Raw genomic sequence first — 26,740 nt, forward strand, 5'->3', positions numbered from 1 at the left:
TCATAACTTCAGCCTACTCATAGAGAAAAATATGAGTCAACAGCAGTTATGCTATTGAAGGGAGAAAACAATGAGCCTGGGTCCAGAGACAGTCCTTTAGCAATATATTTTCCTGGATTCTGTGATGTGCACAAACTGAGAAGGATACTTTTTTTTCTTGGAAGTCTGTAAGCACATTAACTGCTTTCAGTGCTTTCTGTGTTTTTATGTAGGGCAGGGAAAAGCTACTTGAAAACACGATGGCATTTCCCATGTCACATAACCTTAACAGCATTAGCATATGCCCCCAACATAATAAGGGATGGGAAGGAGGAAAGAGACCTGAAGACTCTCATAGGTTATTCCATTGTGATGGATAAATACACAGCTTTATACACAGTCAGGAAATATTTTCTTCAATCTTGTCTCTTCTTTCTCAGACACGAGAGGAAAAAAAGCTACTTCTTGGAACTACCATAATTAAGCTAACACAAGGTGCCCACACTAAAACAAAATTAATCCCTTTGTCTTCTTTTTTCAGACAAAATTCATGCTAGAACTACCAGAGTTATGGGATGAGAAAACAGAAAAGGCTAAGGATAATCTTGGTCATTACAGCTCAAAGCATTCAGTTTTGTCCTCCTAAAAACATCATTTTGAAGTAGCCTATTTAATTTTTGTTAGGAGTGTTTTTCAATCAAATCCCGTTTACAGCATGACTCATGTCAGCTGTCTCTTTCAAGTGAATTTGTGTGCGTATGAGTTGAACTATTTTGCCATTTATAGCATGGGTAACACTGTCCATACAGAATACCAACCCTGGAGCAGCAGTGCTTGCCAGAACACTGCTAGAGGATGACTGACATGGGCTTTCCAATTCTGATAAACATGCAGCTGTGTGTCACTCACATACTCTACCAATGCTGCAGAGCCTCACACAAATCAGCACAAACTGCTCCCCGCCCTCACCAAAAAAAGATTTATAGCTAGCTAGCTAGCTAGACAGACAGACAGATAGATAGATAGCATGGACTTCTGCTACCCTTCACTAAACTCACCAGACCAAAAAGAGTGAAATTTTATTTTAAATATTAAGTCTGGGGAAAACACAGTGTGTGACTAGAGAAGGAGCCATCTGTATTCAATGAAAAACGATTCTGCAATTGAGAACTTAACTGAGTAATTATTTCAGTGTCAGTAATCATAAATGAAAACAGGCAGGCACTTCATTCCACATTGAAATAAGATGGTTTTTACCACAGCAGACAAAATTTCACAGTACAATGACACAACTTTGTCACATTCTGAGTTAATAAACTGTTGCTAAAAATACTTAACCCCCTTATGCCCCCCCAATCAGTTGTCCCCAAGGAAAGACACAGAAAATCAAAACTGATAAAGATAAATTAAAGCAACACATGCTGTCACATTGCTGCAAACTTGTCAGAGAAAGGGAGACGAGAAAATTACATTCTTTTTCTTTCAATCATCCCTGATTTGAGGGTTGCTGGCACCAAAACCCTTTGATAATTTGTCTGCTTTCAGAAGAGAAAAAGCAGAACGAGCATCTAAATTCCTTCTGTCCTAAACTGAGTTTGGAAATGTTTCATTTCACTAGGGTCCTGCCAAGTCTCAGGAAGCGTCCATCCTGACTTTAAAGAGATTATCATTCTCATTAATACAACTGATTTAGACATCTTCTTGCAGATTACCTAATTCTAGTAAGATTCCTTTTTAATAATTAGAAATGATTTATTTCTGATATGAGAGCTCATGAGTTTATATCATATTTTAACTGTGAATTTTTATGTTTAGGTCAAATTTGAGGGTTTTTTTTTGTTGTTTTTTTTTTTAGGGGGGCGTGTGGTTGTTTTGTTTTGGGTTTTTTTTTGTTTGTTTTTTTTAAGCTAGAATACAGTACAAGTTTGAGATGGCATAGCCTTTCTTTCCCTTTGTGCAATGAATACAGAACGAGTGTGATGTCTGTACTCTGTAAAGATGATTTGCAGTGCAAAAAGGAACACGGAAGATCGAGGGCAGAGAGAAAGAGAAGGGACAGTTCCAGCTCTACTGAAAAGCTGAGCGGCAGCAAGAATGTAGAACTCTGCATCCTCCAAAGAATCCAAAATGTATTTGTGTCCTTGCAGTTTTGAATGGCATAGATTCCAGCCTTTGGATTTATGAATGAATATTCCCACTTTACACTTGGCACCTCTGAACATAAATTTATTTACAATGCCTGAGCACCAAAAACACAAACTGTGCTTATTACAAGGTTCATTTTTATTTGATGGCACAAGAACCAGTCTTTGGATTTATCTCATTTCCATGAACCCTAGGTAAAACATTCATATGAAAACAAAGGAGCCAAGAACTCAGACTTGTTTATATGGCCCATGTCAGGTTTTCCCAGTGTTGCATTTTTAAAAGGTATTTGATTGATCACAAGATGTGGAGACCAGGAGGAAAACTCGCTAAGCTGCAGCAATCCAAACCTATTCAGAATGCATAACCATCCATCTCTACCTGTTCTGACTATCACCACCAGAATGTATTCATTCACATTAAAAAATGGAACCAAAACTTTCTACATCAGCAAGATTTGTTGTGCTTCATGGAGGGGATGAGGAGGAAAAATTAATCATGTTTACCACTGTTTCTGCTATTGAACAGATAAAGGACAACTTTAGTTGTTACTATAATCATACCATAGGATATTTTTTATTGATCATTAAACTTCTATAGCACGGTTATTACCATTCCATTTTGAAGTCTTAGCCATTGCTGAGGACTTTCCTGTGGTACCACGAGACAATGTTGAACAAAAATTGTTCTGCAAAGCATTCCCAGTCAACAAAAGAGATGAAGTAAGAGAGAAAGACTTGGCAATGGGGGGTACTGCAAGATAATTTCCCTATAGGGGATAGTTATCTTCCCTGTTTTATAATTCTGCAGTGTGATTCCTTCACCATGAGTTTATTGTTCCGTTACCTCTGAGCTGCTGCTGATCTCACACAGTCTCTTTAGTAATCAGTTCTCTATGCAAATTTTTTGTAGCTGTTTCCTTATACAGCCATTCCGTAGAATGCAAATGTTATCAGGTTTTGGAAATTTTAGTAATTTAGAAATTTAACTTTTGTTTTAAATTGTTTAAACCACAGACAAGCATTTCATTTATACCTTTGGCCATACTCTCGAAAACATATATTAACAATAATAACCCTACTTCTATATTTCAAATTGGCATTTTGCATGACCAATACAAATTACAGTGTATTACTATTTAAGATAGACTTGAGCACATGTAAGTAAAAGACACAAACGGGAACTTCTGCTCTGACATCTTACTTGAGTTTAGAAGTGCATTTCTGAATCCTAAATGCTATGACAGATACAACTGCCTCAGAGGCCCTTCTCTGCCCTGATGGGTTGGTGTAGGCAGTGCCAGCAGCTTCAGCCACTCACACAAACCTGTCCCCTAAGCATTACGGAAGCCATACAAAGAAAGATACATCCTCCAGAGCACGGCCTTACAGAAAAGTCGGTTTGAAGCGAGAGCCCACATTAAGAGTCTCATTTCCACACAAAGGAAGGACTGAGGACATGTGAGAACATATTAACCAGAGGAAGAAAATTACTACCCTGTGGCGTAAGTTTGGCCTCCTGGAGAAAAGGGCCTCCTGGAGAAAAGCATCAAGATCATTACTGCCAAAGGAATGACACCAGATTAGAAACACTTATGAATTGTTCTGACAAGAGAGTGAATATTTAATTAAGCAAGGTAATTTCTTGTGGCATGGCAGACATAAGGTAGTACACAAAAAATACCTTATTTAGTGTAAGTCAAGCCTTGCATTTATAAACTAGACAGAGGAACTGGTTGTGGTTTTGAGGCTCAGTGTAGAAAAAAATGTCCTCTGGTTTGCCAGTTACTATGATGAACTAGCCACAAATGTGCTATGTTAAATCTGACCTTCCTCTTTGAACTGACTAAATAATCAATTGGGTTCAGGATGATACCAACACCTTACTTCTGAATTAAGGTGACTTCTCTGGTTTGGTCCAGAAGATGGACTCTGAGGTTTAGTCCTAATGAGCTGATGATTTTCTCAGATACTCAGAACCCATTTTAGGAAACCAAATCCTCTCTGTGAAGGTTAGCATGAACTGAAATTAAGCATTTTTAAAATTTTGTATCAAAAACTTTAAAAATACTTTTTCACTCTAAAGTGGAGTTAGAGTGACAGTGGTGAAATGGCTACTTTCTCTTCCTTTCTTGAAAAAATAACCTGAAAGTTATTATAGAAATTAAGAAACTTAATTTGTTGTGTTTATTGTAATAGTGTCTGAAGCATCAGCCATAATAGAGCTCATCTGCATAATACAAACAGATGTAATATCTGCTTACAGTGGATTCTTTAGTCTCTGTTAAGGTCCCGAGTGACTTACTGGATACAGTGAGAGTTACCTTGCTCAGATAAATATATGAGGAAGAAACCCATACTTACTGTCATAACGTTGATTTGGCTGTTGGGAATGAGGACATGTTTGCTACTGTCAGAACCCACTCAATAACTCAGTACAAAAAGGGGAGTTTTGGCTCATTTGTGCAGATAAGGATGCCTCCACACAGGGGAGAACACTTCTGTAAACAGTGTTGTCTGAAACTAAGGCAGAAAATTTAAACCTCAAGAAGGAAAATTATCATATGAAGCAATCTGTCAAAGGGATTGGAGTCATTAAGATGGAGACGGCTGGGTGAACTTTAGAGACTGAGTTTCCTTAGCCTGATAGCATACTTATTGCAGGCTGGTGCCTAGTTTGAATGTCACCACAGATCCTTCATCAGATCTGTTCAAGAAATAAGAGCTTGAGCTGTAGAGAATGGACTTAACAGATGTCAGAGGGTCTCTGATGTTTCAAGGAATATTAACCCTGCTGATGAAGCATGACTTTGCAGAAGCTTTTGTGATCCAAGTCAGTTTCAGAAACTGATTTCAGGTACATAGATGTGAAAATGTAGCAACGGGAAGAAGTGGAAATACTGCACCTAGGGTGAAAAAAAACCAAATTCTGTGAGGCTGCAAAGTATGCCAAAATCAAATGGAATAGGGTAATGACAGTGAATTTTTGTCACTTCCGGAAGATGATCCGAAGCTTTCACTGTGCTCATGGCTGCGTCTGGAGTGCAAAGAATGCTGCCAGTCAGACTCCCGGGGCTGTCAGCACAGGAACCGACACTCGCTGCAGCTGATGGCAGAATTGAGATATTCCAGATTTAGAGAAAGAGTTAAAATCATAGCAGACAGCAGGTACAACAGATACCTGCACACTTATAATCAAGTGCAAAAAAATGCATGTCTATCACCTACTGCTTAACAGCCTTGGCGTGGCAGGTACTTGGCTTTCAAGCATCAGCTGGCTGAGAATGTCAGAAAACACTCTACCTGACAAGCCATCTCCTTAGAAATCTGGTTTGTGAAGATCTCTTTATGATAGGGAATATGACAGCTCTGAGCAAACCTGGGCTTGGCTGGAAAATGCCCTTACTTCCTGGGGACACAGGACAGACAGCTAGGGGAAAAAAAAAAGAGACAATCCAGCTAGCAAGTGCATGGACTGGACTAGGTATCACTGGCCATACCAACTGAATTGCATAGACATATAAAGTAGGACAAGGGCTTTGTTCCGAAGTATTATCAGGTTTCCTCAGAGACTACCCTTTACAAACTGTGCTGATACTGCACTGAACAGATGAAATTTTACCCAAAAAAAGAGATGAAGTTTGGAGAAAACCCAAGTATGATTACTGCTTTCAGAATAACAAACATTTCATCTAGAAGAAATTTTGCAATGACAAAGTCAAGCCAACCCTTTTTTACCAGAACCGTGAGAGCTAAAACTTGCTATTTTCCCCCTGTACTGTGCAATTGGTGTTGCTGCTTCAGAAAACTGTGGGTACCTGAGCTGGACTCAGCAATTGTTAACAGAGAAAAGTATGGGATTGGTTCAATACTGATGAAACAAAACACCAAGATAAGAACAAAAGCAAGACATGGAGGTTTTGTGTCAGATCAGTGCAAGAACTATCAGTTACTGGTCACTAACACAATATAATGATGGCCATAAACCTTCTGTTTCCTTAAAATCTTTAAATAGGTCCAAGAAAGTGCTAGATATGCATAGCCCTCCTCCCAAGTACAGCCAAAAATTTAAATCAATTAACATTTTAGTGACTGTATTTTTGTTCAATTTCTAAACAATAACAGCTGTGAGAAATAATGATGTTAGTATAAGATCCATCCTCATTTTAGCTCTCTTGACTCCTGTGATTAGTGAGGAAGAGGTATTTACCTATTAAGATAAGTTAAATATGTGTAAGGATGATTGTTTCATAACAATTTAAAACACAAAAAAGTCTGGCTTTCATCTGCAGATGGGGCCTGCACTGATACACTACACAAGCTCTAATTATCCACTTACAATTATAATTACAAGGATTGTCTCAAGCTGCCTGTCACTTGCCTTCAACATTCTTAGTAGTGAACTATTTACATTCCCTGTATCCAGCCATAGTATTTGACACAAGCTACACCTGCAAAGTTTTCAGCATTAGCAACAGTCTGGAAATAGCACATCCAACAGCTTTATGGGCTTGAGTGGAAATCATGTATTAGGACCAAGAGGCCTTCAAAAAAGTCTATTAGAAACCCTTCATCTACTGCAGATCAGTATATACCTTTAAAAGCAGAACTAGCCCCACTCCAGTACTTGGCCTTGGCTGCTGCACGTATTTTGAAGATATATCAGCAGTTTCAAGAGGTGAGGAGCTAGCTGTTCTGTATACAAGTATCCCTATAGATGCTATGCTCCACTGCCTGCAAGCTGTAAGCAGGTGTCCACTGCAGTGGATGTCTCTCTTGTTCTGCTATCCATGTAATTAATGAACTTCACTCAGCGTATGAAATCAAACAAAAATAAAAAGGGCAGTTATTTAATGTCCTTATTTACCATGGGTTAAAGCTAAAATACAAAAGGGCATAGCCCAGTGATGACGGCAAGACACCATCTAGTCTGTCCTCATTTAAATCAGTATGATCTTGCACTGATTTAAATGAAGCCAGGATATCCCTTGAAAATCAGCAATAAAGCTGAGAAGCAGCATTTTGCTTGCCCTCTCCTTTGTGTTCACAAATGTGAAGCATATGCAATGCATGCTTTTAAAAAGTTTGAAATTTCTCACTTCAGGTTCAAATAAACTCAAACCCAGACCAAACCCTAGTGGCAATAGCTAAAGTGAATAGAAGTCATTGATGCATACTATTTGAATACTGAAAGCAAAATTTATGCTGTTGAGAATGATAGATGAGGGATGTAAATTAAGAATTGGGAATGTTGTGAGATAAAGATTTTGGCTGTCTATAGAAGAATATAATTTACTCAAAATTTACTTTAAAATAGCTCTCTAAATGAGGAAAATCTCAGATGAAACTCATTTAACAGAAATACAGAGATCTACATCTGGATTTTGTCTTCACAAAAATCATGCTGATGCTCAAAATTTGTTCAAATATTAAGCAAACTTAATGGCATATTAAATGCCAGTGAAGTTTCTTTTTCTATTTTTTTTCCCTCCAAATAACTGAACTAAACACATTTTTATTTTCTTTGCTTGACATACCTATTAAAAATTCACACCCTTCTTTCAGAGATCTTACTAATCAGTTCTACCACTGTGTAACGTTGTGCCAGACACATAACTGTGTTATGTTCTGTTTCTGTTCTATCACCTGTAAGATAAATGTACCCAGGCTAGAGGTATATATACTGTAAGATGTAGCAACAAATTGTGAAACTCTGGAGCCTTGGAGCACAAAGAGCTATGGAAATGTTGCTGTGACTGCCTTAAAAATCAGGAATCAAAACACACAATCACATTACCCTGGGAAAAGCAATTTCAAGACTGTATCCTTACCTCTGAGTTTCTCCCTGCATGTGCCTTTGCCCCTATGTAGGGAACACAGTGCACTTACCCTACAGATAGCACCTGATATTTGGTCCTTTTAGGTTGGTCTGGTATGCACTGGGGAGCTCACTGGTATAGCCAGTGGCTGAGTCTACTCTCTTTGCCCTGTGCACAAAGGTGGTAAAGGGAACTCAGATTTGGACACTCCCATTTTAAATATGGGTCTTTGTAATCTGCATTTTTATACTATAGTTATGAACTGCAGACAAGGGGTCTGTAAATGCCAGTAAAAATACTTTGGGAAGGGAGGACTTTGGGCTTATTCCTGCAAAACATGTTTTTTTCAGTGAATTTTTATGGCCTATAAAACCCAGAAACTTTTCATTGATTTTTACTAGGTGCTCTACTTATAACTAACAATATGACATGGGTTGATGATAGGTATTCAAGATATCTCTCATTTTCTATTCCCTAATTAATCCAAAGGGCAAGAAGTTTTTGGCTTTTTTTTCATAATGGGACAATAATCTGATGATAAGTATTCCCAACCCATGAATGCTCTCAAGGCTATGCCCAATTGCCACTCAAGTTTTCAAGATATAAACATATCCTGTGTAGATGTAAACTTTCTGAATCAGGCACTGTTATGTAGTTTCATACTACTGTCCTTGTTCCAAAAGATACGTCCTCTTTTGACAAAACTCACCTTTTCTTTTTAGGTAGGACACAGTTTCCTTCATTACTGGGGGGATTAGTTCACCTTTATTTTTGTCCTTGATACTGTTAGGAAAAAAAAAGAAAAAAAAAAGGTAACAGCCTTTAAATAGCATTTATAGATAAAGAATCAAACCAAGACAGAGCAGTCTCAATGAAAACATGAGAGATACCTGAGAGCACACATGGCAGAGGGATTGGACTAGATGATCTCCAGAGGTGCCTTCCAACCATAATGATTCTGTGATTAAATTTCACAAGTTAAGGAGCCTGCACCAAATATGAGTCCTCCACAACTCTAACAGGCCCTGAACAAGCCATTGAAACAAGAGGCTTGGACTTATATTCAAAGAGCTGTTCCTAAACATTTTCTTCTTGCTAGAAAAGCTGTATAACTGCAACAGCGCTGAATCATAGCATGGTTTGGGTTGGAAAGGACCTCAAGATCATCTAGTTCCAACCCCCCTGCCATAGCCAAGGGCAATTCATACTAGACCAGGTTGCTCAAGGTCCTGTCCAACCTGACCTTGAACAGTGCCAGTGATAGAACATCCATATTTCCTTGGGCAACCTGTTCCAGTGCCTCACCACCCTCACAGTAAAGAACTTCTTCCTTGTACCTAGCCTAAATCTCCCCTGTTTAAGTTTGAAGCCATTACCCTTTCTTCTATCACTACAGTCTCTGATGAAGAGTTCCTCTTCAGCATCCTTGTAAGCCCCCTTCAGATATTGGGGGCCTACAATATCTATTTATCTGTAAAATAAACAAGTGCTGTTTACTGGCCTGAAGGGGAATCAAGGAAAGAGCATACGAATGATGTTCCAGGCTAACTTTGCATCTACTTGAGATTGGTTTTGCTCTAGTTCTGTTCCCCTCATTCGGCATGCCCCAGTAGGGCTGCTTTTAACCATGATGCAGTGACAGAACTGGTGGTGGCTCTGACTAGATATAGTTGGACACTGTTCATGGAACAGGGTTTCAAGACAGCTTAGAGGCAGGCAAGGAAGGAGTGTGCAGTAAATGCTTCATAATAAGTCTTGATCAGGGGATGCTGCAAATTTAGGGACCTTTTATCATGCAGATTTTTCTTTGTCACTTGTCTCTTTTTAAGCCACAGTGTATGTATAATTAAAAGGATATTGTGCTATTTATTTTGAAGTGATGCGGCAAGATTATTAATGCTTTGAATAACTTCCATGAAATGGGATTTCTTTCTTGTATGAGTGAACAGTTGAGGAAAAAATTGAACATAGAATTTTCTTGATCTAGACAGTGTAAAAAAAATCTGCAATCATATTTCTTATTTAAAAAAGAAAAAATCTTTAACAGTTTAAGAAGTATAACAAAAGAGATGGTCAGATTTGCTGAGTATTCTGCCACATTTTAAGAGTAATCAACAGCAAAATAAAGGACCAATCTCAGATTTTAAAGCAGACTTAATATGTATTTATGTGTACAATTTCATATTTGATACTTAAAAGGTGACCAACTTTACAAAGAAACTGTAAAGCAACAGCACGAAACAGCACAGAGATCTGTGACTGTATCATGAGCAGCTACAAATCCTGCAGCTCATCCACAGAAAATGCAGTATGCTTATACAACATGTAAACATAGCCTTAACCTAGTCCTACTAGTTGAGGTTGCACCTCCAGAGGACTTTGGGTCTTGTTCTTTTCCATGTATTGTGATTTTCACTATTTCTGCCTAGGCTTGCTTATTGCTTTATTAACATGAACCAACTAATAATAACTGGAGTATATTTAATAAAATTCTGTAACACTGTTGCATGGAAGTAGCAATCCACTATTATATTTTGTTTACACTACACATAAAACCTACTTTAAGATAAATGTTACAGCAACATAAGTCAGCATGGATGGGTAGGGAAACTGTCAAATTGTCCCACCTCCTCCCATTTGCTTTTCCTATGCCTATAGTAGGGAGTTACGAGAAGATATGTGGACTGCTTAAGTTTGGATCTCCAAGCTTTGGAGGTTGGTCACCACCAGCTTCACATATAGGGTTAGTGGGGGTATTTCTCCAATGGAAAGACACGGAGCAGGATCATGACTTAGGTACTGAATCACTCTGTGGTTTTGCCCCTCTTACTCATAAACTGACAGGAGAATATACTTCATGCTATTCAGTTATTCAGCCATCAAATATTTTGACTTCATTCATCACTCCAGGGAAACAATGCTGAGCCACCAGTGACATTTCTTCCAGTTACATTTTCATTGCCTTCCCAGTCCTACTCCTCCTCTTCTCTATTTTCACCATCCAATTTCATCCCTAGCACTAATATCTGTGCATCTGTATGTTACCCAGATTCTCCTAGACCATATGTTTTTCTTCCTCTACTCTGTGTCACTTCCCCAGTGCTACATAAAACAATGCAACTTGTTATGTAATTATAATAAACTTGTTAATCCAGCTCCCAGAGCTTGTTGTTCTACTATTTCAAATACTTAGTCCAACCTACTGTTTGAAAGGAAATAAATTGTTCTCTCAGCTATAGAACTAATGAAGTTGATCTGCTATGGATTTGTATCTTATGTTCTACCTCTTTCCTCATCATAGCAATCTGAGTTAATTTCCTTATGTCTCTATAACCTCACTTCCTTTACAGAGTATTTTAATTTCCTACCCTCACCTCTTCATCTCATATTTCCTCATAAGGTAAGGAGTAGCTCATAAATAATGACCATTTAAACACTAACTAATGCACCAGCACACCAGACAACTGAAACTGGAGTTCCTGCTATAGCTTCTCTCCTTCCAGCCAATGATTTTTAAGAGCTTGTAGTATTTGTGAAAACTCTACTCCTTTGTCAAATTTGGTTGATGCGAGCCCGTAGCTCTCCTGTGAGCCTTACTAAAAATCAATTAATTGAACAATATTTTCCTGCTCTTCACAACAAAGTACCCATACCAGAATCCAAAGTGTATAAAATTCAATACTGTTCTATATGTGGGCTAATACTACTTTGCGGACACTGCTGTATCTCCTCTAACAGGAACTGTTTGGCAAAGGGGAATTTTCCTTGATGTGAACAGACAAATTTTGATGAAAAAAATTTAGCCAAGTTTCACAAAACTATGTTCATAGCATGATAATTTTAGACATTTGACCACATAAATTCTACAATTTATGCTAAGCGCTTGCAGGAAGAAACAGATTAACAGCAAGGAATGAGTTTAATTCAGATAATCCTGAAGTATGATTTTTAAAACATTAGTAATTCTCATTATTTTCTACTGCTTGCATGAAATGATCTTTACATGAAACTGTACAATTTCTTGTCCTTACACATTAGGAAGGCACCATTAATTTTAGTATGAAACAGTACTGGACTTGCTGGAGTAATCATTCTCTGTAGTATCATAACAAAATGATAATGGCCAGAAGAAAGATTTATAACCTGACTTGTGAGACCAAGTCCAACCTCAGACTTCCCCCTTATCACAGACATCTTATTAGAGCTAAACCAGAGCCCATAAGTGCTTCATGAGAAAAAAATCACTCATTAGGAAAGGCCATGGACTGAAATGCTACCAGGACCAAGTTTATGACCCAGTCCTCAGAGCAGCGTCCTCTTCTTGTCCACAGTGACAATCAGGTGCCTATGCAAAATATCTCTCCTAGCAGCAAAATCCTCTCAGCCCCTTTCAGGATATGTACCCCATCACTCCTAGTCTCTCCTGCTCCTTCCAGCTTCAACAATCTTACAGCATTTTCACACACGCTGGTGATACTGTAGAGTGGAAGGTCAGCGTTAGTGTTACAACCAAGCAGGAATTGAGCAGCGCTCTCAGACCCAGGTTGTTCTCCCCTTCCTCCTGCTTTCCACCAAGACCCTGAGGAGGAAAAATTAACAAGCAACTTTGCTTCAGTACCATGAGTTCTCTTACCATCCCCTGCAGAAGTTGGTCACAGCAAAGGAGACAGAGCCACACAAATGCAGAACAAATGAACACCCTACCCCACTCTGAAAGACAGTTTCTGTATGTGAATTACTTTCTCTCACAGCAGATCAGTTGTATAACAACCCTGCTGCAACAACATAGAACAAAACAGGCAGTGACTGTGCAGCTCCATTAATAAATTAGCCTTGCTAATAAACCATACAAGTAAGGAAGTTTTAGTGCTTGTTTGCACATCATGCAAAGTTGAAATTCCCAATAAAATTGTAACTCTGGGTGCTGGACTAAACAAGAAAAGAAGCTGGGAGATGAGGTCCATACCGAGGTCAATGTTTAGGATACCAGCGAGGAAAAGCCTGCAGCAAATCAAGTTAAGGGAAAAAAACAAAAAATCCCACCACATTTATTTTAGCCTTTCTAACAGGGGAGTTATAACACAGTCTTTATGTGTCAAATAATTTTGTTCCATGTATTCAAATCAGTACTCTAAACATTTAGGGCAACTTTTATTAAAATTAGTCGAAAGCCTAATTCACTTAAATGGGAACATCATCAAGACTTTAATTTGCTTGGAAGCTGTTACATCTTTATTATTGACAATTTAAGCTCATGGAACCCATTCTCAGCCTCTCTGAAGTTGCTCTGATTGTTTTTGCTTTCTTACAGCTGCTCACTCCAGAGGCACCAAATAACAACCCAGCAGCTTTTTATAAATGTTTTCTAATTATTATTGTTAGCCATAAATGTGTTTCCCATTTCAGTGTATAAATAGCAAACTGATTATTTACAGCACTCGCTCCTGCTGAGCACTAGTTTATCTGTCAGAGAGGCGAGACAAATAACTGGGCTGTAATTTGTAATAATAAAACCTACACATCATTTTTCTTTTTTCTAGGAAAAAAAGATACCTTTTCTGCACTTCTACCATTTTCTATAGAATTCCTGTTTCCTTTGCAGGAAAGGTTCCATTCCCGGTACAATGAAAGAGGTCCTCAGGATAAATGGCATTTTAAAATAAGAGTAGGATATTCACTGAAAGTCACATGCAAAGGATTGTTCTGCTTTTGCAACACTGAGAAAAGCTGGGATGTAAGTTTTCATAGCATTTCACAATGTGGGACACAGCATTTGGTTTACTGGACCTAAGGTGACAGAAAATAATAAGGATGTTACTTCAGCTAATGTAAATCAGACCAGCTCAGAGGTCAATGAAATTACACCTCTATCCTCTCTTTGTGGATCCTGTCAAGTAATCTGCATTTTTCTTGCCTTGTTCAGGATGGTGTGATGAGCAGCTGTGCTTTATGATGGACAATGTGAACTGACATTGGAGATCAGGCACTACAACGGGCAATTTGAAACGAGCGATCTCTTTCTGCTTAAGAAGCAAGCATAACAGAGCATTTCAGTGCACAGTATAGTTTTCTGTAACTGATTCACAGATCTGAATTGTATTGCAGCAACACGTCAGATTCAAGAAGGATCTATTCTAGTAAACACAGTAGCCAGAGAAAATGAGTACTTCTCACTAAAGGATATATGATTAGTTACTGCAACACGTTATATATGCAATGACTCGTTTCTAGACTCGTTTCTATCACGAAAGGCCTTTATATGTTGTTCTGAAGTGTCATTAAGTATTCTTGGCTGTTAATCTTTGTCTCTCTTTGCTTTTCCTCTCCTTTTCATTTTTTCCCTGCTGAGACATGCTGAGATTTGGTTTAGAATGCATTCTTCCTTGCTGGTCACGCATGTACAGCATGCACAAGCGGAAAGATTATGACCAAAAGGAAAGCACCCTGAAATGTTTATGATAACAATTCAACAAACAAAAGCTGTATAGTTGTAGCAATTCTGTGCATTTTCTCTGCCTCCCTCTCCCCATCCATATCAATAGATAGAAAACCAAAACATTTCCTGTCTTCCCAAAAAAGATATTTAATTTTAGATTTCAAAACCAATTGGAGAAAACAGAACAATGTCAATAACTGGTGAAGGTCAACTCTGTGTTCTGTGGTAGAGCTCAGCTGTAACCCCCCTTGATTACAGAGGCAATTGGGTGCAGCAACAGAGGTTTATAGGAGCACGCTGAACATACAGCAGAGGACAATGATGCTGCTTAGCTCATATAGTCAATTATTAATTCCTTTAAAGTGTTGCAAATTTAGAAAGCTTCATTCACAAATTTTAACTGTGTTTATCTATCAGTATAGGCGGAGGGTTCTCCAGTTTTTTCCTTACCTTTTTAAACATAAAATCTTTTTAAATTTACTTTTAGAATCAAAATCCTGTTTTCACCATGACATGCAGTGCAAACTAGTGAGGATATATTCTGAATAGCTAACTCCTGATAGTCTACATTTTGTGTGTGACAGTAGCACTGCTGAAAGAACAGAAAAATAGTCTTGCTATATCAACAAAATCCATGAATATTCTTTGAAATGTCTGAATTAATAAAAGTGATAGCTACTGGTGAGTAACAGAAAGTAATTTTCATAGTACTGTTGTACTCTCCTCTGTAAGCCTCTGACAGCTACAGGCTGGGACATTATGCCTGAGGAAGTATCATTATACACTTGCCCTGTTCTAACACTGTTCCCTGCTGCCATCTGCTACTGCCCCTTATTAGAGACATGACATGAGGCCTGATAAACCTTTCAACTAGCTGTCGTGGTTTAAACCCTGTTGGCAAGTCAGCCACGCAGTCCACTCCCTCACTCCCCCCACCTTCTCCTCCTCCTGCCCCCGCTCCCAGAGGGACCAGGAGGAGAATCGAAAGAATGTAACTCCCATGGGTTGAGATAAGACCAGTCCAGTAACTAAGGTATAACACAAACCACTGCTGCTACCACCAATAATAATAATGATAAGGGAAATAACAAGGGGAGAGAATACAATACCACCCGTCGATACCAAGCCCGACCAAGCAGTGAGCCAGCCCTTCCGAGTAACTCTCAGTTACATCCTGGGCATGATGTGCTGTGGTATGGAATACCTCTTTGGCTAATTTGGGTCAGGTGTCCTGTCTCTGCTTCCTCATGGCCTCCCCTCCTCCCTGACAGAGCATGAGACTCAGAAAGTCCTTGGTCAGACTAAACGTTTGAGCAGTAACTAAAGACATTGGTGTTATCTGAGCTGTTCCCAGGCTGAAAGTCAAAAACACAGTGCAGCACCAGCTACTAAGAAGGAGAAAAAAGACTGCTACTGCTAAACCCAGGACACTAGCTCATTATGGTTGTTATTCTCCTCACTCTAACTGCATGTAAGAAGCTCAAATTAGCAAGTTAGAGAGGGACATCATAAACCCTAAACATGCAAGCTGTCCTACCCAATCTGTACTACACATTCTTAAGTACCTGTCAAATCTGAATATGGATTCCCATTACATTAAAAAAGAAAAAATTAGTCACTTTTCAGATATATAATTAAAAACTAGAAGAGCAAAGCAAATGTATTAACCCATATAAACTGAGAAAAGGGTTACATGAGGATGTGTTACCAGAGAGAGCATTGCCTGCTGCTTTTATGGAGGCAAATTCAAAGGGCTATAGCTTTACCACTTTCCACAGCCAGAAGACTCGGGTGCCATTACCAACCATCTTAGCAAACTCAGGCCACCTATAATGGCCTTAGATACATCTTATTCACCAGTGTTTTACTGACTGAATAGAAATCATTATCCCATAGATACTGAATCTGATGAAACCTCAGGCCTATGGACCTTACTATTTCTTTTCTTAAACTGAAGAAAAAGACTCCAGAGAAACAATTCTTTAACAACAGCAGCTTTATCTCAGCAGTACCTCTGACAGTACCATTTTTACTAACTGTAATGCAATATACAGTACACATATTCCCATAAGCCTATACAAAATAAAATAATTCTCCCTGTAGCTCTCTTCAGGAAAGGAAACAGCCTCACCCAGAACATGACTTCAAGCCTGCCTCTTTGCTAGACAGGTGGGAGGTCACTGCCATTTTGTCATTATAGTCTATAGAGATCATAACGGGAGAGGGAATTAGAAAATGCAATTCATTTATCAGATGAAAGTTGATACATTTTTTGTTCAGATTTTAGAAGCTCCCAACACATACCATTCCCTCTCCACTAGCTTTACCTTTCTTTGCAAACACAGTCAAAATTAACACCTTTAGTTCTCATTTATGAGTTCTAGGGGACTTCTTTATTTGTAATTTTTTACTGGTGATGGGTCACTCTCTCTTCTGCAAGAGGAAATTCAGACAAGGGTGGACAAAGAGAAGGAACAAATATTCTTATGTACATCCACTTTGGACACGTGAGTGCTGTGAACTGCACCCACATATGGAGGGCAGCTGTCTGTCAGCGCCTCCATCACTAGCACTGGAACTCTCTGGGTCAAAAATGACAGTAATACCTCTCTCGGTGTTTCTCCACCCACAGATATTCCACAGAAAAACTCTTTAGGAAATATCCACCTTTTTTATACTCAGGGAAAGTTAAGGCATGCAGCAAGGATGTGATTTGCTGATGGTAATTCACCTGGAAAGTGATAGAGCTAGGAAGGGTGGTCACCACAGCCTCAACATGTGCAGCCCAATGAAAGACACTGTTCACTCTTCAGGCATAGTCAGAGAAGTAAAATATGGCTAGCCTGTAGTAAGAGTGGCATATAACACGCTGTCTGATTGCATAAGCCTGCGAGAAGTTTGACAGAGCTGCTTGACAGCCAGGCTAAGCTGGAGGCAAGTGACAATATGCCCTGACGCCGGCAAACAGTCCTGGGTTTACTATTGCAGCAGCAGCATAAAACATTGCCCGTCTTAATGACCTGGTGGAACCCACCTAAAAGATATTCTCTGAATTAGGGAAGTGAGTTAGCCATGTTCCAAGTGTTAGGTTGAACTCTAAAGAGTTATCATAAAAGTTAATGTCATAGTAGCTCTTACACAATAGATATTGATTGTGCTAATTTCAGGCTTTCCAGAAAGGATTAATGCTTAACATTTAACCAGGGGAAAATTGTATTTTATGTCTCATTTACAACTGAATCATTAGAACCAGAAAAGTAGATGGGGCGTGGGAGGTGGGAGGATATTCGACAAATGCCCAAGTGTCAGACTAAACTGCCTTTGCTGAATGTGAACAATATTCTTCAGCTGGTTTTGAGAAGGATGCAATAGAAAGAGGACAGAAATGACTGTGGGTAGGAAGCTAGAAGGTTTTGTGTGTTTGTCATTTTTTACCAAAATTGAAACTTGCAAGTACTATTGTAATCCCATTCCTTGTGTAAAGTAAAACATTTTTTATACCACATACAGTGCTGTAATCTATGTAAACAGCTGTGAGGGCATTTATGGAAGAGAGTGATCGTATTCATTTCATAAAATTCTGATCAGAACAATATGTGAGCAACAAAACAATATATAAAGGCTAAAGGATCCATTTTAGCTTTATGAAGCCATTTTTTTGGAGCCTGAGAATTTGTTCTGGTTTTCCTATCCAAAAAATATCTCCAAAACACTTTCATACTGCCAGCATCCAACAACAACAGATTAGCTCAGGACTCTGTCATGTACAGGTAAATTTCTGTCCACTGAGAGAAAAGTTGTGCAGTCATGCTAGCAGTAAGTACCAAAAAGATATTGTAAATGTGAAGATCACACAGGTCACTGGGACTATGAGACCTATCCTGAATGCATAAAACCTATTGTCTAGCAGCATAGTTTTGTGGCTTTCAAAGAAAATGAGAAACTAAGCATATAATAAATAGAATATTTGCAGGCTTTCTGTCTGGTAAATCTGCACATCACAGAAGGCTGCACTGTATAGAAATATGATATTTTAGAAATCTCATGGCTTACTATTGCAAGCTGACTCCAAATTGCTGGGTAGGTAGAGGTGGCCGCGGAGGAGGCACCTTAACCACAGGTGACAGTTTACCCTTCTGTTTCCTCCGAAGATTTTCATCATGTCTGCAAAAATCAAGAAATCATTGATTTTCTGTGCACCACAGCTGACAGACTATATGTATGAACAACTACCAGTATTGTTCTTGACGCTGATCTCCTGACAATAGTGTATATTACTCTTACAAAACTTGCATTTAATTTAAGCATTAGGAACATTTTTAAGTAGTACTTGTGGTAGAATACTGAAATAAGACAGAGAAAAGCTCTTTTGCTTCAGCAAATGGAGCATAGTAATAAATGCGTCCAAAAAAATAGAATGTATTATAATTCAACAGCAAAATCCAAACCTATCTGCTACTCGAAATACAACTCCCCTTTCTTTGGCAAGCATGCAATCCAATCTATAGCCTTAGAGCTGTAACATATTTTCTGTTATTCCATATTTACACAAAAGGTGTGTAAAAACCCACCAGGCATCAATAACAGTCATAATCAAAGCTTCCAGTTACTTTCATTCAGCAGTGACATAAAATCACTTCCTGTCAGTACATCAAAGCATTTCCATGTAAAGCACTGTGTCGAAAAGACTGCTATTGATACTAACACTGGCACTCAACAATTCCAGCCCTATGCATTTCTTTTTCTCTCCTGCTCCCTCTTTAATACTTCTCCGTAATGCACATACATGCACAAAATAAAAGTAATGGATCCACTGACAGTAGATGTATCCATGTAGTTTGAAGTCAATTAACACTTTGCTGACTGGGAATGCTTTTAGCAAAAGGAAGTCACTTAATCTGTTACAATATGCAAGCAAAAGGGTCAGGATTACACTTTTGCCCGTGAACATCACATGATACTCTTAAGCAGTACTGACACATGGATTGGTTTCACGAACACTCACACAGCTGCAATTATACTAAGAAAATGCTCCACAGCTGAGATGGAGATATCCCAAATCTGTAGAAAACTATATAACATTTCTTCTCTAAACACCTGACACACTTCAGCAGATCTCTGATGGCAATGCAGCTTTTAGAATTAAATCCAACCAAGCACAAACAGGTAAATTAGGCTTTTAATCACTGAAGAACTAGGATTAGATTCTTATTGAAATACAGTGAACAAGATGAGACTGTACTTGAGAGAAGGTGAAACAATGTATTTTAAACTTGTCACGTACCGGATGACTTCTGGAGGGATATTTAGCTGGTCATATTTGAGATGCTCCCTGAGGTCACTTAGATAGTTCAAGTAGGTGATTTTCTTCCCAAACTTATGGCTAAAAACCCCCCCCAAAATCACAAAGAAGTATAAAAATCAGCATGGAAGGAACATTTATGAAGGGTTTAGTTTCTATTACAAAAATGTAAGTGCTGATGCAACTCAAAAATTAGACTGTAATTGAAGCAGCAGGAGATGTAAGATGTATTTCATTTCATATGATCAAACATATACAGTGCACGGCTGAGGGTCTGATTTGAAGAAAAGTAACTGACTTCCATCTGAATGTTTTTTGTTTTGCATAGATATGAAAAACAGTACTCTAAAAGCCACTAAAACCCAGGTTTCACACAGCATTAGAAAGCTCACTAAAAACCCATTAACTTTAGAGAAAATGTTACACGGCCAACAGAGCAAAATGTGTTATTTAGGCATACCTCCCACCAAAAGACAAAGTAATTGGGCTGTAGACACAAACTATAAAGTAGGAAGTGACAGAAAAGATTTCCACAGCCTGGATAATGTATATCCTTGAGCAGCTTTATCCATTTTGAGAAGGACTAGATAGCTTCTAGGAAACATCCTGAATAATAAGGTTTTTCTATGACTTGTTCAAAACAGACTTCCAAACTTGAAGCACCAAGTATCACTAGTTAGGTCTTGACTTTCGACAGAATATACTACTTTACTGGATGAGGTGTTCAAACAAGGCTTAGTGACACATTTATACAGATGGCCTGAAAGAATTTCGTATTTTTCCACAACACAAAATATCTGCCCTGTAATGAACTGTCAAGCAAAATAACAGGTATTTATGATAAAAAGTATACTTTGCTCAACGTATTTTGACAGTAAAATTGGAACAAATTTCTCTCGCATTAATGGATTTATCCCAGGCTTGTCAAATACGCATACACACACTCCCTCTAGTGGGAGATAGTACAAGTGTTATGTCACTTTTAGCATTTTAGCTTTTATTTCAAATGAGCTAAATTTTGCTGCCAGGCAAGTGATTTTGGGACTGATGGGCATCAGTCTGTGGGTGTACAACTTCAGAGCTCTTCTGTATTTCTTTTATTCAAAAATAGAGGGCAATTTCAATATCCTACCTAAGCCACAGGCTAACACTCTCAGCTAGCTCTCAGCTGGTAGGGCATGCTACAGATACACATAATTTGTAACCAAATTGTGGGCATTTAGGAATTACTGCTGTGTCTTGAAAAGGCCACATCACCACCACATTGACCTAAATGTATATTATATTCCTTTTATAACAGGTGGGTGTGTTCTTTTAGCTCACACATAGGAAAAAAAACAACCAAACAAAAAAAAAAAAACAACTTGAAAAAAAAAAAACCTTGGAAAAACAATATCCAATAGATTTTTTTTTCCCCTTTTTTTTGTGAACTTTAATATTGACACTTAAATAAAAGCATGATCTACTAGAATAAGATTATTCTAGGCTGGAAAGAAAAGGTACTGTGAACAAATTTTAAATTGAAGCATTCTAGTAAATTAACACTGTTCATAAGTTTTAGTTTTCAATGAGTATAATTTAGGCAAATTGTACATGGACAGTTTCACACTTCAGTTTTAAAATGATAACCTTCCATTTTCCCTTATTTGACAAACCCACACTTAAATCAACCCAAAGCACTTCTTTATAAGTGAGCATTTGACAATTAAACTATTTTAAGGAGTAAAGAGGAGGTTTTTTTCCTAGCTTCAGCTAATTCCTGCCTTCTGGCTTATGGACCTTTTCAGAATTTGTTCAGACTTTCAATTATTTTGTCAGCTCCAGTGGTCACATATTTTAACAACAGTGTTACTAAATTAGACTCAGAGCAAGTGTCCAGGTAGACACTGGTAAAACAGGAAAAACAGGAGCAGCCATCCCAATGAAAGCAGGGTGTTCAGAAGGTCAAGATGCTGCCCTTTTTGGTGATGCCCTAAGATGATAAGCCTAATTTTCTATACTAGATATAAATGCTTAAGCTTATCACGTTCATCCATTTTCACATTCCATGTAAACAAGGATTTAATGGCCAGTGTATCATGCTGTTCTGAGAAAAAAAGTATTCATCTTATTTACAGAGACATAGTAAGAGCCAAGGAAAATAAGTATTTGGAACAGGAACCTCTAAAGTTTTCTTTTGTAAGAGTTAGCAGCCAATTACTACTCCAAGTCAAATAGCACAGCTGTTGTCCAACTATGACTCCACCTAGTGCAGTAATAGGGTCAGATTGAAAACTGTTAAGTGTCCTAGAACTTCTTGCCTGGAGCTCTCAGCTGCCTCTTGAGAATAAGTTGGTTTCACCTGAGTGTTTTAAACTCTGTCAAAAGATTTTCTGGTCTTTGTTTTTTGTATTTTTTTTCCTAGAAAGCTCCCCATACCCATCACAAATCAGTAACAAAAAAATATCTATCCCCATTCCTGAGGCACCATCACCTAGTGGACATCCTGCCTCTGTCACACTTTTCTAACTACTGCTTTATGTCCTGGATCTCTGGCATTTATTTTAGTGCCAGTTAAAATAAACATCTATCGTTAGTCTTCCCATTTCAAGAGCAGCATGTTCTGCATGATTTTTAGCTGTAATTACTTTTTTCTTTTCACACACTTTTTACATGCTCTGATCAGTCTAGAAATTAAACTTTCCCTTTCTAATTAACTAGCTTTCTACCAGTCAGAAACTGAATTATTTGCAAGCTACTGTAATGGGCATTATTAGTTGGTTCATTATGGCTTCTCAGAAAAAGTTGGTTTTGTCCTCCAGCCCTGAGGACGTTCATCTGCAAAATAGAACTACTTTTGAAATTACAGAAGTTCAGGAGCAGAAACTAGGAAAGCCCAACCACCTTAGCTCTTAGAAATATCTGCCCATTGTTGCCAGTTCCTTGTAGGTATCATCAACTTTTAGAATGCAAAGGAACAAATGCACCAGTAAAATACATTCACCTTCACTATTATACCTTCCATTTCAAATCCCTATGGGCACTTCAGGACTTATCCATTAACTTTGAACATAAAAGTAGTAACATTCCTATTCGTCTCAGCAGTTGAGATCAGCCTGAGTCTGATTTATTATCTGCTTTACCATACTACCTTGTAATCTGTCACGGACCTGGTTCTATTGTGCTAAGTGCTGTCAAACAGGACAAAAAAAGTCATTCATGGTCCACAGAATAACTACATTTTAAAGTAATATTTACTTTAACACACCAGTAATACTACTGTGAATTGAGCCTCCCTTTTCTTAGAATTAAAGAACTCTACCCTATTATTCACACCCAAACTTAAGCTCACCTTACTCATTAATTTTAGACAGTTTAAATGGGTATTGTGCTGTTATGTGACATATTTTACTTCAAGGCTTTTTAAAAGCAACTTAGAGAACAAACCACCTTAAACTAAACTGAAAAATGTGTTGAATAAACTGCCAAGTACCTTATAAGAGGTTTAAAGATATTCCACAGAATTTTTATGAAGTTGGTTGGATGTACAACATAGAGTGCTTTAAGGTTTTTCTTATACCTAGGAAAAGAAAATGAAATTGTTAGAAGACTGTTGAGCATCATAGATGGTAGAAATGAATAGCTGCAACTGAATGGGAGGTATTATCACATTATACAGCATTCTTTTCAAACACATTAAAAAGACCTAATTTAGAAGAAATTGAACGTAAAATGAAGCCCCCCTCCCTAAGTTAAAAAAAAATGGTCAGTATTGGTGACACAATAGTAGGCCAAGGTAACACTACTACATTCCTAATCAATGTCTGCTGTCTCACAGATTTAATACCAAGGGTGCAGAAGTGGGGAAAAAGAAAGTATTAAGAAGAGAATGAAAAATCTACAAACAATTACTTCATCTCCTTTTATTTCCTACTTACAGGAGTTTCAGGTTGGAGAAGATTTCTAAACTTTCAGATGTAAAATTTACGCCTAATCTTCTATTTTTACCACTACCTTTGTCTTGTTTTGTTTATAATTACTAGAGGTGAAGCCAACTCCATGCTGTATTGTACTGAACAGTCCCCTTTGTATGAAACAAAACCCTTTCCTCACTGTATCTTTGCTTGATTCTACACTGTCATATCATGACACATAAACAACAGATTCTAGTAGGCTGGAATTGAAATGGAAACCAGGCTGCACAAAAAGACTTTGCTCTTATTCAACATTATTGCAAAATGAAATTAAGAAAGACACATAATGAAATATCCTGCTTTTATATATAAATTGTTGGTTCTTACTTTGCTAAGTTTGCTCCCCAAAGTATTCACCACTTGCTGTTACGAAACAATGATCGTGAGCTCCAGAGAAAAACCCTCTTCTAACAGGTTATGATGAGAGAAGGAAAAGGAACTAAGACAGCAATTGTAACAGTTCTTTGCTTTGGGTTTTAATTGGGCCCATACATCTTTGAATGACAAAAGCAACTTTTTCACAAAGCCACTATCATACACAAGCAAATAATTATCCCTGTGCATTTGGCACCACTGTGGACAAGAACCCAGAATCAACAATAAAAACTAACAGGGAAAACTCCTGAATAGTTTTACTGACGTTTCCGTTTTGTTTTGTATGTTGAAGCAACGGGCATAAGTCATTGCTATTTCCTGGATTACAACTGAACGTCCAAAAGACTTTACTAAGCCTCTGCTATAAACCTTCAAAACAAGATCTATTCTTTTGAAACTGTTCCCACTGAACATCTGCTTTCATGATGCTAGCGAATCACTATCATCCTCTGTACTCTTCTCTGTCATCTTTTTCCTTTGACTCCAAAACATACACAGGGAAGAAGTCTGAAAGGTGCTACTTTTGGGCTTTTTTTTCCTCTGGCTAGTATAGTTAACACACATGCTGGATTGTGAATGTTGCTTTGAGCTTCTCAATGACAGTATACTAAGACACTCCAACTGTGAACAAAATGATGGGTGCATGGTTTTGCCTGGCTACCTGAGCTTCTCTGTTCCTCTTTGGTCCTCCTGCTACCTGGGCCGTGGTGGGGGAATGAAGAGAACAGATGTCTGGCATAAATGACAGTCATACTGTCCACCTGTAGGCATTGCCAAAGGCAACAAAGAAGATACTGCCCATGTACTACCTCTCCCCATACAGCAACTGTAAATTTGACCTGGGATTCTCTCAGAAGGCAAATGGTACAATGTTTTATTTTCAGAAATTGTCAATGCATGGTAAAAAAAAAAAGTATTGTAGTCCAAATCTCTTGTCAAAGACAAAATGTAAGGAAACTTTTGCCTTTCTTCTCCCTTACCCAGTCCCAAAAAGAACAGATAGATGGTACTAACAATATTCAGAAACCTGCTAGCAAAAATAAGCTTTTTTGGTCTGTTGCTGAGTGGAGAGCAGTATCTCTTGAAAGCAGTTAGAGGCTTCAGATGACAGCTTTCCACTGCTGTTCTGGGAGCTGCTAAGCACAACCTCATCTTCTTGCTTACTGAGTTTGAGAGTATTAGGAGGTTATTGGGTGACATTCACGAAAGTCTGAGCTCTGTCACTAAACTAACCTGAGGTGGTGTGTACATCTCAACTTCAATTTCCAAAGTAAGGTTTGGTATTTCACTGGCCCTATTCCCAGTCTAGTCTAGAAATACCCAATAATCTTTTTCACAGTTTTTTTTGAGATCTGCTTCTTGTTTCAGCTCCCAGATTGGAAAAATCAGACACGATCCATCTCACCCAACATACACATGCACACACACATACACTCTTACTATCAGGAAAGAACTATATTTTTACTTTCAGTCATGTTGCCTTCTTGAGGCCAGCTTGCAAACAAGTAACAACTTTCAAACACGTAAAAAACTAACTGATCTCAATTGGAACTTTCTGCTTTGTTCATACGCATGTGCTTTCAGAGAATAAACATCAGAACTTTAGATTCTATCTACCTAGAAGCTTTGGCCTCAACTCACCCTAACCAACTAACCCATGAAGTTATGAGCCATAGTCAATGCTGTTCCAAAGGTCAGGCATATACAAGCACAGCTATCCCTCTGGGGCTTTACAGGTAACAACCAACAAATGCTGCAAGGCCTGTGAGAAATGGACTGTTAGAAACTTATCTTTCCTGGTTTTGTACACATGTAGCCTTGGGATGATCAAAGGTTCAAACACAGCTGTGAGATAATCAAGAATGATGACCAACAAAGTGCCACAGGTATCTTGTCAAATAGTGCACTGAAAAGGCAACAGCTCTTGGTTTTGTTCCGAAAGCTTTTTATCCCTTTGCATAACCACCAAAGCACTCCGGCCATTCCTTAGTGCTGCACAGAAGACACAAGAGAACCAACTGCACATATATCATTGTAAGAATTTGCAATGGCAAAATGAACTCTGTTAGATGTGGACAGATGAGGAAAGATCTGCTTCCTTCATGGAAGTTAGTTACAGACATTACACAACCCAAAGAGTAAGCCAAATATTTTGGGGACATACTTCCTGTCAAATTCTTTGTAGGCTGTTTGTAACCATTTCAGAGATGGTTTATTCACACTTTTCAGGCCATAGTGAAAGTAGACAACTGTATAATCATTTTCTACATACTGGTCCAGAGTATACTTTAAGTACCTGAGGAGAAAGATAACATTTTAGTTTTAAGACAGTTTACTAGATGAGATTTTTAAAGCAGTAACTGAGAAAGAAAATGTGCTATTTTTGCACAGAACACTAGTGACTGCAAATTTGTATATGCTTCAACGTATTTATCTGACAAGTTCCTCTTGCTCTAGTGGCAACGTTGCCAATAATTCCACATCACTGCAAAGCCTGAAATATGAAAGAATGTGTATTGTTACAAAAACTATGGTGCTCATGAATCACTAAAAGATGAAGACAATGTGGGACTGAATTTTTCAAGAAATTTTTAAAAATATGCATTTTAACTGGCAGCAACTTTATTTTCCTTTCTTGTTGTCTTTGTAAATTCCTTCCTTTTAGCCAAGCAAACAATGTCATTTTTCACTTTTCAAAACGATAAATAAAAAAAAAAAAATCTATCTCCTGT

General features: G+C 38.1%; 1 protein-coding gene across 2 annotated transcripts in view; it reads right to left on the reverse strand.

Annotated features, from left to right (window-relative positions):
• Positions 1 to 26,740, reverse strand: part of ARHGAP8 (Rho GTPase activating protein 8) — a 71,312-nt gene that overhangs the window by 12,427 nt on the left and 32,145 nt on the right. For both annotated transcript variants that reach the window (XM_057427079.1, XM_057427088.1), the window contains exons 5-9: positions 26,173 to 26,304; positions 23,153 to 23,239; positions 19,663 to 19,761; positions 18,432 to 18,542; positions 8,652 to 8,725 (exon numbers count right to left, since the gene is read on the reverse strand). In XM_057427079.1, coding sequence (XP_057283062.1) covers positions 8,652 to 8,725; positions 18,432 to 18,542; positions 19,663 to 19,761; positions 23,153 to 23,239; positions 26,173 to 26,304 — 503 coding nt within the window. The remainder of the gene's footprint in view (positions 1 to 8,651; positions 8,726 to 18,431; positions 18,543 to 19,662; positions 19,762 to 23,152; positions 23,240 to 26,172; positions 26,305 to 26,740) is intronic.

Source organism: Pezoporus wallicus, unplaced genomic scaffold (assembly GCF_028554395.1).
Source record: "Pezoporus wallicus isolate ANWC-B61680 ecotype Strahan unplaced genomic scaffold, APGP_CSIRO_Pwel_v1 scaffold_3294, whole genome shotgun sequence".
In the NCBI taxonomy this organism is placed as follows: Eukaryota; Metazoa; Chordata; class Aves; order Psittaciformes; family Psittacidae; genus Pezoporus; species Pezoporus wallicus.